Source organism: Opisthocomus hoazin, chromosome 10, assembly GCF_030867145.1.
Source record: "Opisthocomus hoazin isolate bOpiHoa1 chromosome 10, bOpiHoa1.hap1, whole genome shotgun sequence".
Lineage (NCBI taxonomy): Eukaryota > Metazoa > Chordata > Aves > Opisthocomiformes > Opisthocomidae > Opisthocomus > Opisthocomus hoazin.
The window spans coordinates 28909713-28922248 of record NC_134423.1 but is presented as its reverse complement, the minus strand read 5'-3'; the positions used below and the strand labels follow the sequence as shown (position 1 = coordinate 28922248).

Here is a 12536-nt window from a genome sequence, read left to right as displayed (position 1 = left end):
AGGGGTGAAGGGGGCTCCGTGTTCCCATTGCTGAAAATAAGATGGGGGAGTGCTGGCTGTGACAGCAACTCCAATAGTGTCTATTCTTCTTAGTTTCCTTCTTCAGTCATTGCTTGTGTCTACTCTGAGGTGGATGCTACAGGAAAGGTGTCAAGGAAGCAACTGTGTGGAGCAAGGCTCCTGGAGCTGAAGTGTGGTTTCTTTTTTTTTTTTCCTTCAGGAGATCAGTGTTTTGAAAAGAACCTCTCTGTTGTTGTATGGATGAAAACTGCAACTGCAAGGTAACCAATGCACAGAGCTTTGGATGTAAAGCCCGCAGGAGGCAGTGAAGGGATGTTTCTGGTGGCGGACGTGAATTTTGAACTGGCCCCCTTTATGTGCCTGTGATGATCTCGCAGCTCTGAGCTGTCCCGTGATCTGTGGTTGCTCTTTTAGCTCTGGCTGTGTTAGCACATATCCTTCAGTGGGCTGACTTCTGCAGCAAAGGTTCTGTCATCCTGGAGGTCTCAGATCTCTAAGCCTGTTCACACTTGTCTTGCTTCTAACCATGTACAACTCAATCCCCAGGCCACGCAAACAAGGCTGCTGACTTGTACAGGTTGTGGGCATCCACTGTGGTGATGCTGTGCAGTCAGTCTTTTGAAGAAGCTCTTCAATAAATGGTTTGGAAGCAGCTGTGCTGTCAGACCCAAACATGAGAAGTAGTTTGATTTCACTGTAGCATATTTCTCTTTATGTATTTTTAAATAATAAACACTCTTCTCTGTGTTTCAACCCACCACCCTTTGATCTTAATTCAAACTAAGAAGGAAGCCTGCCTGTACTGCATTTAGGTTTTGCTTTTGCTTTGGTCCTGGGACGTAAATACTGCTGCTGACTTCCACTTTCTGTTTCACTTCCTTCCTGGGCTCCACCTTACACCTTCCCTTCTTGATTTGAATTGAAATCAAGTCAATATGCTAGATTTGAAAATTTCTTTGAAATTAGCCTAGTGTCTGGATTAAATAGCAATGTCTAACAGACATAGATGCAATATAATGATCTTTCAAACACAGAATTGGTAGCCTTTTGAGAGGTGTTTGTGTCCTACTACTGGTACCAGACAGACTTTGTGGCATCCTGTCCCTCTGACAATTCAGTGAACTTGCCCTTCCTCTGACTGACATGGTTTTAGGTCAGCCAGTAAGCATATACCTCAAGAACTTCCTTGCTTTAATTTCTAGGCTTGGTTTGTGTGCAGGATCTCTTTTTTCTTTCTCTTGGTTTGGCTTTTGAGAGGTGATGATTTTTACTTTTAAGTGAAACTAATAAAACCTGCCTAATGTAAGTACCAGTGAAGGATTCTCTAGAAACTCCTGGAGCATAGGGAGAACTAATGTTAACTGGCTTCCCCACTTGCATACTCTCTCCTCCTTTTTATGCTGCTGAAGTAACAGCACAAAGGAAAACAGAGCTAGCTCTCCACGTGAGGGTATATGGAGATGTTAGAGGAGTCATGGGTGGAGGGAAGTTAGCAGAGGGCTTCCTGAGGAAGAACTGGAGAGGATTTTTAAGGCAGCAATAGAAAAGAGCTTCTAGGGAGAAATCCGGCCTTGCAGAAAGGACTCTGCAATTTTGCTTTTATTTGTGGCTTTTGTTGAACTGCATCCAGAAACTTTCAGTGTGTTTAACTAGAACGAGGTAGCTAAAATTACGAAGGGAAAGATTAGGGAGAAAAAAAGTGGAAGGTTATAGGAGAAGAGGTTCTTTTCAGATGAGTCTGGGAAATACTGTTGGAAGGGAGGTACGAGGAGCAGGAAGGGACTCTGCAGTTACAGCAAGAATGTGCCAAAAACCAGACAGTGCTAGACAGGACTTTTGGTGTGTGTAATAGGAAAAGGTCATTTGGGGCGGTTGCTTTGGAATTGTACATCTGTTGGGTTGCCATAAAAAGCACTGAACATAAGGAGTTTTCTACTGAGGCTTCAGAAGAGCTCTGCTGTGCTGGTCACAGTAGGGACTGAGGTTTTTTGCCATTCTGAGGAAGATTTCAAAGACTGCTGGACTGCAGAATGCGATATGATCATGTTGCTTTGCAGGTGACTAGCCAAGGAGAGGTAAGACCCTGTAAATAAAAGCCAGCTAATGAGCTTGTGCAATGTTACATCCATTTTATGCTGAGGATCTAGGAGTGTATTGCCCTTCTCCCATCACCTAACAGTCCTGAGTTTTGTGGAATTTTTGGGCAGCTAGACTGTGAAACACACTGTCAAAGTGACTGGCAAAAGAGTAATGTCCCTTGTGCCTAGTCACCCGCAGCGTATACGTGCTATGTTGTAGATTGACTGTTTCAGCTCATATTTCACATGAAATTCTCTGACCTCTTAAGCGAGGAACACCTGACTCCTAAAATAGTGTGGAGTTTGGTTATGTATGCTCCCCACAATGTAAACTTCTCTGACAGGCTCCTGCCCGTGTTTTATGGCCTCTCATGCCTTCACACTAACACTTAACATCTGCACCACAAAATTTGTAACATCAGTTTGTTCAAATAAAGAATCCACCAAGCATTTAATCCTTGTTTTAATGGCGGATATTTATTTTAATTTGGGGTTTCATGTACTCATGGAGGGATTCTCTGCCCATGGTCCATAAATCATGCGGGGTGGGAGTGAGACTTCTCTGTGCTGGCTTGTTTCTGGAGTGAGGCTCTAGAGATGGGGTTTTTTTGATACCTCCATAAAGTTGACTCACCTGAGGTATGAGTTGCAGATGCATTTAATGAGGATTTTTATTGTTGGTTTTGGAACTTTTTCTCCTCTTCACCAAATGTCTGCGATATGGGATGAGTGTATTTCTTTTCTTCTGTTTGTGATGGTTTGTCCATGCAAATGATAGTTGTGTTTTCTCCATGGGCTTGATTATGCTGGGAAGTTGTTTGCATGTGTGGTAGGCAGGAAGATGCAAATAGAGACCACTCTGAAAGTAGCCCTCTACAAGGACAAAAAGGGCAGAAAGAATAAAGAAAAGTTACCCTATAGAGGAGCTCCAAACTTAAAAAGGGAAATTTAAAAAAAAGGGGAGGGCACATACACTCACTTTTCTATTTGAGTAGTTTGTGTTGCTTTGCCTTACCTCTTCTGTAGTGTATCATCGGTGACCACCTGAGCTCTTTGTAGGCTCCCTTGAGTCCATTACATGCTGCCTGTTTTAAGTGCTCGGTAAGCTTACGCTTGGAGAATGTGAGGGAGAGGAGGAGAGTAAGAGCCCAGATTCGCTATGTTAGGTCACTTTGGCTGTGTTTCTAGGCAAGCCTGTGGGGTGGTAGTTTTCCACACACAACCTCTAATCCCTACCACCCAGTGGAAAGCAGCCAATCCACAGCTTCAAGTAAAACTCATGGAGGAGTGAGGGCCAGAGGCTTTGCGTGAACCAAGACTACCCAGCAGTTTTCCAGGAGTCCCTTTATGGTGCTGCTCTCCAGAAATCACACCTTTCAGAGTTTTGTACAGCTGCCTCTGCAGAGAGGTGCTGAATGTAATCGGCAAAGCCTCGCCAATTCCTTCATCTGCCTGTCGAGGAGGGACCACGCTGGGCAATCCCATGGCAAATGACCATGGCGTGACCTCTTCTCCCCGGAGTGCAAGCTACAATCTAGCATAGTGTGTTCCTCCTCTGACACAAGTGGCTGCTTTTCCACCAAAAAGGAGATTTTTTTTTTTTTAAATGAAAACCTGGACTACTCCAAATTTATTTCCTTCCACTTAGCTTTTTTACACAGATCATTTAATGCCAGGCCCAGACTTATTTGAATCTAGGCCTAGCTCCCCTATAGGAGCGACTTCTCTGTAGGTAGGAGATTTACACCAGCTGAAAACTTTTAATTAATTAGGGAAATTACCAAAATAAGAATTTGATGGGGAAGTGCTGTTACTTCCAGGAAGCTTCTGATTGCTAACAGCAAGACCCAAAAGATCAATGTTCATACTGGAAAAATTTCCTTTCTCTTCCTTTTTCTGTGCCTTCTGCCCTGGTATTTAGACGAAAACCTTGAAAGTACTGCAGCTGAAGATGCGTGGCTACACAGAGGGAGGGCTGGGTGGATGAATGGAATGAAATGAATAAACAAAAAAACATACATGGGAGCTTTTTCACAGAAGTTTAGTGAAGTCCTCTCCATTTCGTAGTTGGCAAATTGAAGGTGCATTCATCTTTCCTTCTTTTTGGTATAGTCACTCAATTTTGTTTTATTGCCTTTCTAAAGCACTTAGAAACATAGAAATCCCCTGCTTTGTGGTAGTTTTGTCATGATTGCGCTCATTTCTGTAGCTGTCCTGCAGTCCATGTGGAAAAAAGCCTTGAAACTTGGTCCATTTTCATCTTTGCTGTTGGCATGTGGCTTCCATTATTTATAAGCACCCCAAGTTTTCATTTTTTGCTTGTCCATGGGCTCCTGTCTGTCTTTTTAGTCCCAGGTGGATATTACCAAACTCTTTTAAAAAAGATTCAAATCAAATTTCATGGTTGTTTTCTCAGGTTAAAATATGTACCAAGACTTGACAGTTGATGCCTCGGGCAGAAAGGCATGTGCAGAGCTATACTAGATGACGGCTAGACAAATCAGAATAGAGATATACGATGGACGTGTGCAGATGTGCGTATTGACAAGACAGAAAATGTATGAATGGGCAGAAGGCAGGGAGTCCATTTCAGGTGGGCTTTGGGGGGCTTACAGCTGGTGCAGTTTATCACCCTGAATACAAGAGAGTCAGTCAGATGATCTGGGTGCGAGTGCATTTACCAGCCTGGGAAAAAAGGGAAATTCAAGCTGAATTATGTAAGGGCGCTGGTAAACAAGGCTGTGTAAAAACAGGATCAGTGAATGCTAACTCAAATCTCCCTGCTGCAGAATGGTGCTTTGCTAAGAGAGGGTCTCGAGTTAAATCTACAGAAAAATAAAAAGGGATTCTCTGCTCTGGGAAATGAGCAGCATGCGTAGTGTGACATGAGAGGTATCTGAGCATCCATTACAGTCTATCCCATGTAGCTTTTGCATTGAATGTTGTGTTTTATTGCTGTTTCAGGACCTGTTGTGTGTTCTGCTCCCTTCTTCGTTTCTAAGAAATCAGCATTAATACCAGTGTCGGTATCTTATCCATAGTGTATCGTAGGTGGAGCAGTACACAGACCTAACTTCAGTGAATCTTGACAGTTTGCTTCTTACTGCAAAATAAATTTGTTTTAACGACTTCATTTGCTTTTCTTTCATTTTACAATTGAAAGCATGAATACTTTTTTCAGGAGTGCAATGAAGTGAGTAGATTCAGCTTCAGATCTGAACTTAATTTCTCCTTTGTTCATGCCTCAGCTGCTTTGCACATCTGCCTTTGAGCTGTGAAACACATTTCACCTTTCAGTTTGGAAGAGGACAAATTGCTAATACGTTAGTACCTTAGTTTGGAGGAAGGGAGGTTTAACTTCTGTGGTTTAATTTTTGTGTTAAGAGTAGCTGACCACTTCTTCACTTTGTAGTCCTTGGAATGGGTCCTTTTCAGAGGTTCTTGTAACTTAAGTTCGTTAAGGATCAGTTGGTTTAGGTAGTCCCCTGCTTTTGGTACACATACCACAATAAAGACACGTGTGAGCTCTGCACGTAGGTGGCCAGTGACTGCAGCTGCTGGTGCTGGTGCTCATGCCAATAGCAATAAATGAGCAAAGAAAGCTTGAGAAGGTCTTATCTAGCCTGACCTTCTGCACTTCTGGGCTTCATCCAGAGACTTCTGCAGTTGGCCAATAATGCATGTTCCAAAACAATATGATTTAATTTAAAATTTTTGAGACTCTATCTTGTGTTCTGTTACATTGCTCTGGTAATGCTGGTAGCACGTAAAAATGCAACTGATGGAAATATTGACTCCAGGAATATCTTACTGCTTCTCTGGCTAAGGAGAACCTACAGAGTCTAACGTGTACGTCGCATCCCAAAGCACGATCTCCTGTCCTAAAGTTTTCTTCAGCAGGTTTTTCATTAATTAGCAATTGTTCCATTACAGTGGAATGTTATGCTTTTCACAAGCAAGATTTCCAATTTCTGAAATTTTTGCAAGACCATGACTTCTGGTTTTGAATTGCAGTTAATCTTTTGCTTCTCTGGACTTCTTCTCTTTTCCCATCCTCTTTCCTATTTTCATGTAATCTCGTGGTCTCCTATGAATCTGCACACAGAGGTACAGATGTACTTGCAGTGGAACCTCTTGATTGCCTCTTTTAATCAGCAAAGAACACTTTAACTGAAGGTCATTGCAGCATGAAGGTGCACAAGAATGTTTGTTGAAAAGAGTATAAATGTTTTATTATGATCTGCCAGCCTTAATAAGTCTTCTGAATTTTAGAAAAGAAGAGACAAAAGAAAATGAAATCAACCAGTGACTGGAGGGAGAGAAGAAATGCCATTCGACTTACCAACGAGTACACAGTAGAAACTTTGGTGGTGGCAGATGCTGATATGGTCCAATACCATGGTGCAGAGGCTGCCCAAAGATTCATCCTCACAGTTATGAATATGGTAAGTAGGCACTGCACTCTGAAAAGAAGAAGCAAGAATGAACAGATCGTATCCAGGGTAGGTTAAAGCTGGCTTCCTTGACAGCTGAACTGGATAACTGTTTTGACCTTGAGATATGAGGAAAGGTTTTGGTTTTCTTGTGTTGTGTGCTTCTTCTCCCTTATCTGTGTGATTCCCTGTATTTTCCTAAGGATATCACAATAAAAAACTTTTTTGAAACTGACATTGCAATTTCAGTTAGGAAATATTTCATAATTTTTCAGGAGTGGTGTTTTCTACCCTGTTTTTTGTACTGCTATGGTTTGCCTTGGAAGAGAGTATCACAGAGAAGATAGATGATCTTGTCTGACATTATATTTCTTGAGTTCCTAAAGATTTCATGGCACATCTGTTTAAGAAGAGATATTTCTCTGTGGGTCATTGTCATAGCAGGCAGTCAAATTTTTATTGAAGACAGCAGTCATATTGATTTCCAGCAGAAAATGTGGCTTAAAGTCAGTTAGAAACACTTTTTATCTCAGATTTCTTACAGAATGAAAATGGCTGCCTCCCTTGCTATAGCAAATATGGCAAACTTACTACCAAACTGCCAGCTGACCCCATTTTCTTTACCCCAGGACCTTTTGTGCTACGTGAAGTGGTGCTGGTCATGCCTCTGAGTAGTTGATGGAGTTGGGCTTTAGAAGCATTCTAGGAACTCTGCAGAGAATCAGCCAGGAGTGAGGAGAGCCTTTTGAAATTGCCAGCTCATATGAAGCGTGGCTGTTAATCTGTTAGCTGTCCTAGTAGTTAAGCCTTCCGTCTCAGTTGATAAGGGAACACAAAGCCTCTCACAATGAATGCTCACTTATTCATTTGTTGGCAGTGCCAATAAAGAGATAATGGCTAAATTTGATGTGGACACTGAAAACTGCTCAGAGACGGCAGCGGTCCTTTCCAGAAGCATTTACACAAGGAAGTCTCGGAGGAAGCTTGTATTCCTCTGCCCATGCTATTGTAACATCCAGGAATAGTTCACTGTCCTGGCTGCTGCTCTGTTGTTGTTCATGAGCAGCAAATTGGCTTGGAAAAAAATAACAGTTCTTAATAGTAATGAACTGGTCATGCTTCCCAGTGAAGAGCTGAGTGATGGATGCTCAGCACATAACCCAGCTATGGGACAACAGCTTTTTAAGAGGTCTTGTATTCCTTTATCAAGCACTGGTGTGAGGGAGATCTCCTGTAGTGAAATGCTTTGCTGATTAAGCAGGGAGTTTAACTAGTCTTTTCCATTAACAAGATGCTTTTCTGTGTCCCTTCCTCTGTCTTTTGTTCTGCCTTCTAGCATGCTGTGACAGTAGTCACTTAGTAGGGCTTCATTGTGTCTCTACATTTGTTTGGATTGGTTTGTAGGAAATGTCTTCTTGCAACAAATCCATTCATGTCACCATCACTTCAGGGTCTACTTACTGTCTTCCTGCATTTAAGCATGCGTTTACTGGGGGCACAAGATCCTTATTCTTCTCAAAGCCACGGTCCTCTGACTTTAAATTCACATACCAGTTTTGCAGTAAGCAGGCAGAACACAAGTTCAACTCTGAACAATGTGCTTCTCAAGTCACTTTTTGAACTAACAGAAATGTGTATTCAGATGTATGTGTGAAGGCTGAGTTTCTTCCTTATGTCAGATACTTGGGACCTCAAGAGGGGTGATGGATGCTTTTTGTTTGCAGTGGCAGCCCAGGGGTCCTCCTAAAACCTGTTCTGCACTGATTCATCAGTGAGATAGTAAAAATCTGCCACTGTGCCCCACAGTTCTGCTGGGGCTGAGGCAGGGCATTATGGCTGTGAGAGCTTTTAAAACATGTGTCTAACCATCTGTCTTGATGATCCTTGTGCCAAAATGTTAGTTATTTCAGTGTAGCCATTAGTACATCTCTGTTGTGTAGTGTTATCAGCCTGTAAAGTTTGTTAGGGTTGAGTACACTGGTATATCAAGTCCTAAACAAAAGATGGCCGTGAATACTGTTGTCTGTCCAGGCTGATGAGTACTGTAGAACATCTCAGCAACATCAGCTTGCCAGGTGTGAATACGTATAGGTGGAGAGGTGCTGATAGATGGGTTGGGTTCTCTAAACCCATTTACTAAACAAATACTGAAGGTTTGTTTCCAGTGGATTTGGCTGATGGACTTTTAAGCTAGATTCTGATGCTGTAGTGTGAGCTCACCCCTTTATTAGACACTAGAGAGTGCACATGGAAGAGGACTCTTGGCTGAGGAACACATTTATCTGACATATCCTAAGGCGTGAAGTCCAGCTGAAATGCTTCCCACTGTTAAGTCATTGCTGCTAGGGGCTCATCCATGTGGTTTTTCTGATTTCTGATAGGACTTGAATTTATGTTTCAGCTTTTCAGCCTTCAGAAGAGCACCGACAGAGTCTCTCTCCTTTGTCCGGCCACCTACGTTCCCACACTTGTAGGAACATTTGTTTCAGGCCTCTGCCTCCCTGAGGAAACTGGTTGTGAGGGGCTGGCAAGATCAGGAGATACTGAGGAACAATAACTGGCAAACACATAGATGGCATTGTTACATGAATCCTTTGTTCTGAGGCTGTAACACAAGGTGAAATTCAAGGAAATCAAAGAGGATTTTAACATTCCATTTGCCATAGTGAAAGCTGATCTTCATCCCAGCAAAAGAGGCTGAGGAATAATTCAGAAAATGTATTTCAGGAAGAGAGCTAGGACAGTCAAGTAGTTTAGGTAGGCTTTAGTGGGACTCTTCACTCAGCCACACTATTTGGGTAGTGCCTGAACCAGCCGTGGTGAAGCTTTGTGTGGTAGTTCCTCTTCTGTAAAACTGTGGAATGAGGGATAGCATAGCCCTAAGTCCTTCGGGCAACATGTGCTACATCCTTCTCTGGTGCAGGGTCGGTTGTGTTCTGTGTAACCACGCAGATGAAGACCTCCTGGCTGCTTGGGATCTTTGTTTCCTGCCTGCCTTGATGCGACTTCTGTCAGCCTTCTGCAGCCGTTAATTGGGGGACAGGATTTGCCCCATGGTATTAGGCAGTGCTTATTCAGCTACACTGCAGGATGGCGGGCTGCCTCTAAAAGAAACCAGAATGTTAATTTTGGCTTGGATACTTGCATTTAAGCAAATAGAACATTACTGGTCAGGGGTATATTAACTCCTCTCTGTAAGCCATTACGTTTACTGTCAAACCACAAAACAAGCATTAAGAGGTCTTATTAATGCACTTTATATTTATAGACATTTTAAATAAAGTGATCTGCCTTAAAGTATTTAATATCTATGTTACAAGGATTTCTGAAGGGAAAAATGTCAGCATTACAAAATACTGTTTTATTGCTCCCTTGGTAAATGAGAATCTTAGGGAAAGAAACCTCACCACCTTCCTCTAGAATAACAGCTAAGAAACACAGAGAACCCCTTTTGCAACCCAGAATTAACAGGTAGTCCTTCATATAGCAAATGCTATGTTTTTAATGATACTCTGTAATTCTGACCATGAACAGAGAATAGATTCACATTAAAGGTGCTTGTTTTTTCTGAGTGTCATTGTAGAGGTGCAAGCGCTTCCATTTAACAAACTAATACCTGAAGTTGTAAGACAGATTTTTCCAAGATCATGGAAGAATTTCCCTCTAAGGTACTCTGTAATGTATGAGTGGGAACAAGCATGGCTCCAGGGCTTTGAGGTGGCTTTTTTTAAGTCACCACCTCTAAAATGAAATATTTTCTTGTTTTCTGGTAAGATATTTGATTCAGCGTGATTTTCCTAATGGATGATTCCTGATGGCTTTGTGATAACGTTACAAAAATTAGCTGATAAAGAATTTGTCATAAGCCACCATGTATATCTGCAGCCTTAGTGAGGCAGTGAGTTTATGGGCATGCTGGATATAAGGACATGGACAGGGAGAGATATCAGCAGAATTATAGAAATGCAAAACCAGCTACTTAAATATAGGTGCTGATTTATTTTTCTAGGTTGAACTGCCTTGTTACTGAGCTTTTGCACGGTGTTGCAGTGGTTTTATTTCAGTCCTTGTCTCACCTTTGCATCTATTGGCTTGAGTGCATCTCCCGTTCATGCCCTTCTTCAGTAGGTGCTAGTGTTTAGAACTTCCTCTAAATTCCAAAACAAAGTGCCTTTGTGGTAAAACATGCTTATTTTGCTCACCCATTCTGTTAGTCTGCATCTGGCAACTAGAATTTCTCACTGCATTTCATCCATGCGGAGGCTGTTTGGTGGATGTTCTGTTTCTTATGAAGTCCTGTGTTCCTCTCGCGACATTTCATGGCTTCATCTGAACTGTACTTAAGGCTTCTCAGCCAGCAAGTAGAAGATCGGTGCATTGGATTTCTCTTTTCCTCTCCCCTGTGTTTCTGTGTAACTGCTTACAACAGCTGCCATTTTGGTCTTGGTTCAGGAGCAGGTTCCAAACCATGAGGTACGCACTGGTTTCCTGAAGAAGCTTTATGCTTTTCTTTCCTCCTGTGTTTTCATCTGAGAAGTGGCCAATAAGGAAAAAAGGAGATTCTCTGTCCTCATAGACAGGCAAACTGCACTGGCCTCTACTGTGGCTGGTCTTCATGACTTATGCCTTTAGCTTCCTGGAGAAAACTCTGATTCAAATAGTTCTGAAGCATATGGTAAGTGAGGTATGAGATGCTTTGGAAAGGTCTATCCATAGTCATAGAGTTTTTAATGATGAGGAGTGACTGGTTTCCGCTAGTACCTGAACAGCAAGTTGTGAATGTTGGCTCTGTGCAATTGTGCAGAGCTTACTCTGCAAGCCAGTCCCACTCAGACTGACCCTCTGAGCATTTAGGGACAGAGATGTCTGCATTTCCAAGACCACGACATAGTAATTTGAAAGCTGCTTTCTATGGTTTTGAAAAACCTTAAAAAAGAATTAGTTTCTTTTTTTTTTTCCTCTCCTAAGTGCATTTTTTGAGGTTTTGGAATAAATTACAACTGTGGCTTGGTTTTGAGCTTGCCTTTTTCTGAGAGAATACAGCATGCAGGGGTAAGTTACTGTAGTATGTGTTAGTTCTCCTGCAGCTGTTGCTAAGCCATGCGATTAGTGTGGAAGCCTTTTGCAGCAGCAAGCAGTAACTTGAAGTTAGTGATCTTTTGGATGTCTTTAAGAGGGAAAATTTTTATGTTGTTCTTTAGGAATAATACTGGTTTACTCTCTGAAGCTTTATTTTACACTCTGCAGAACGTTTTTCATTTTGGATTTCCCCTGTGAGAGATTCTTCTATATTAAAGAAGCAGATAAAATCATTTTTATCATGCATGCACTGATGGATTTATATCTGTGCTCTTGGGGGCTGGCACATAAAGGCTCCAGAGCTGACACTGATAATTGACTCCCTCTCCCTGATCTGGAATTTCAAAGATGGGGACAGGGATATAAGGGAAAAGGATATTAATGTTTGATCACTGTCTACAGATTTCTCTTTTCGCTCCAGCAGCACCAGGAGAAAGAGTTATGTCAACTGTATCTTATAAAGAGCCATGAATATGTTCTTTTTAATAATATTTAATGGGGTAATTTGAAAGCTTGGCTTTAGGTGGGTGTTAGAAATCCTATAGCACTTTTCAAAACAAGTGAAAGACAACCTCAGTAACCTGACTAATGCTTCTGCTGTCCAAACGTTGTCCAGCAGCCAAGGCAATGGGGAGGCTCTCGCTTGAGTGCAACACTTAGGGAACAAAAAAGAAAAAAGTCGATTTACCCTCAGGGTTACTGCTCTGAACTTTGAAACATCTGAAACACACACGTCTCCCTCCCACCGTCCACCTGCAGAGGAAGCTCTTGAGAATTAAAAAAAAAAATTAAACTGATGTAGTTTAGTTCCTCTCTTAGCCCAGTTCCTCATGTCTAGGTTGTGCTTTATGCATGCTGGGGCAGGCCTGGAGAGCTCATGCCAAAGCTGCATTTGTTCTGTCCCTCCGTGTCAAAGCTATAAAGA

At 42.0% G+C, this 12536-nt stretch overlaps 1 protein-coding gene across 1 annotated transcript in view; it reads left to right on the top strand.

Moving 5' to 3' along the window:
* ADAMTS17 (ADAM metallopeptidase with thrombospondin type 1 motif 17) overlaps positions 1–12536 on the top strand; it is a 189566-nt gene that overhangs the window by 20933 nt on the left and 156097 nt on the right. Inside the window, exon 4 of the mRNA XM_075431771.1 lies at positions 6372–6544. Within this exon, the coding sequence (XP_075287886.1) occupies positions 6372–6544 (173 nt within the window). The remainder of the gene's footprint in view (positions 1–6371; positions 6545–12536) is intronic.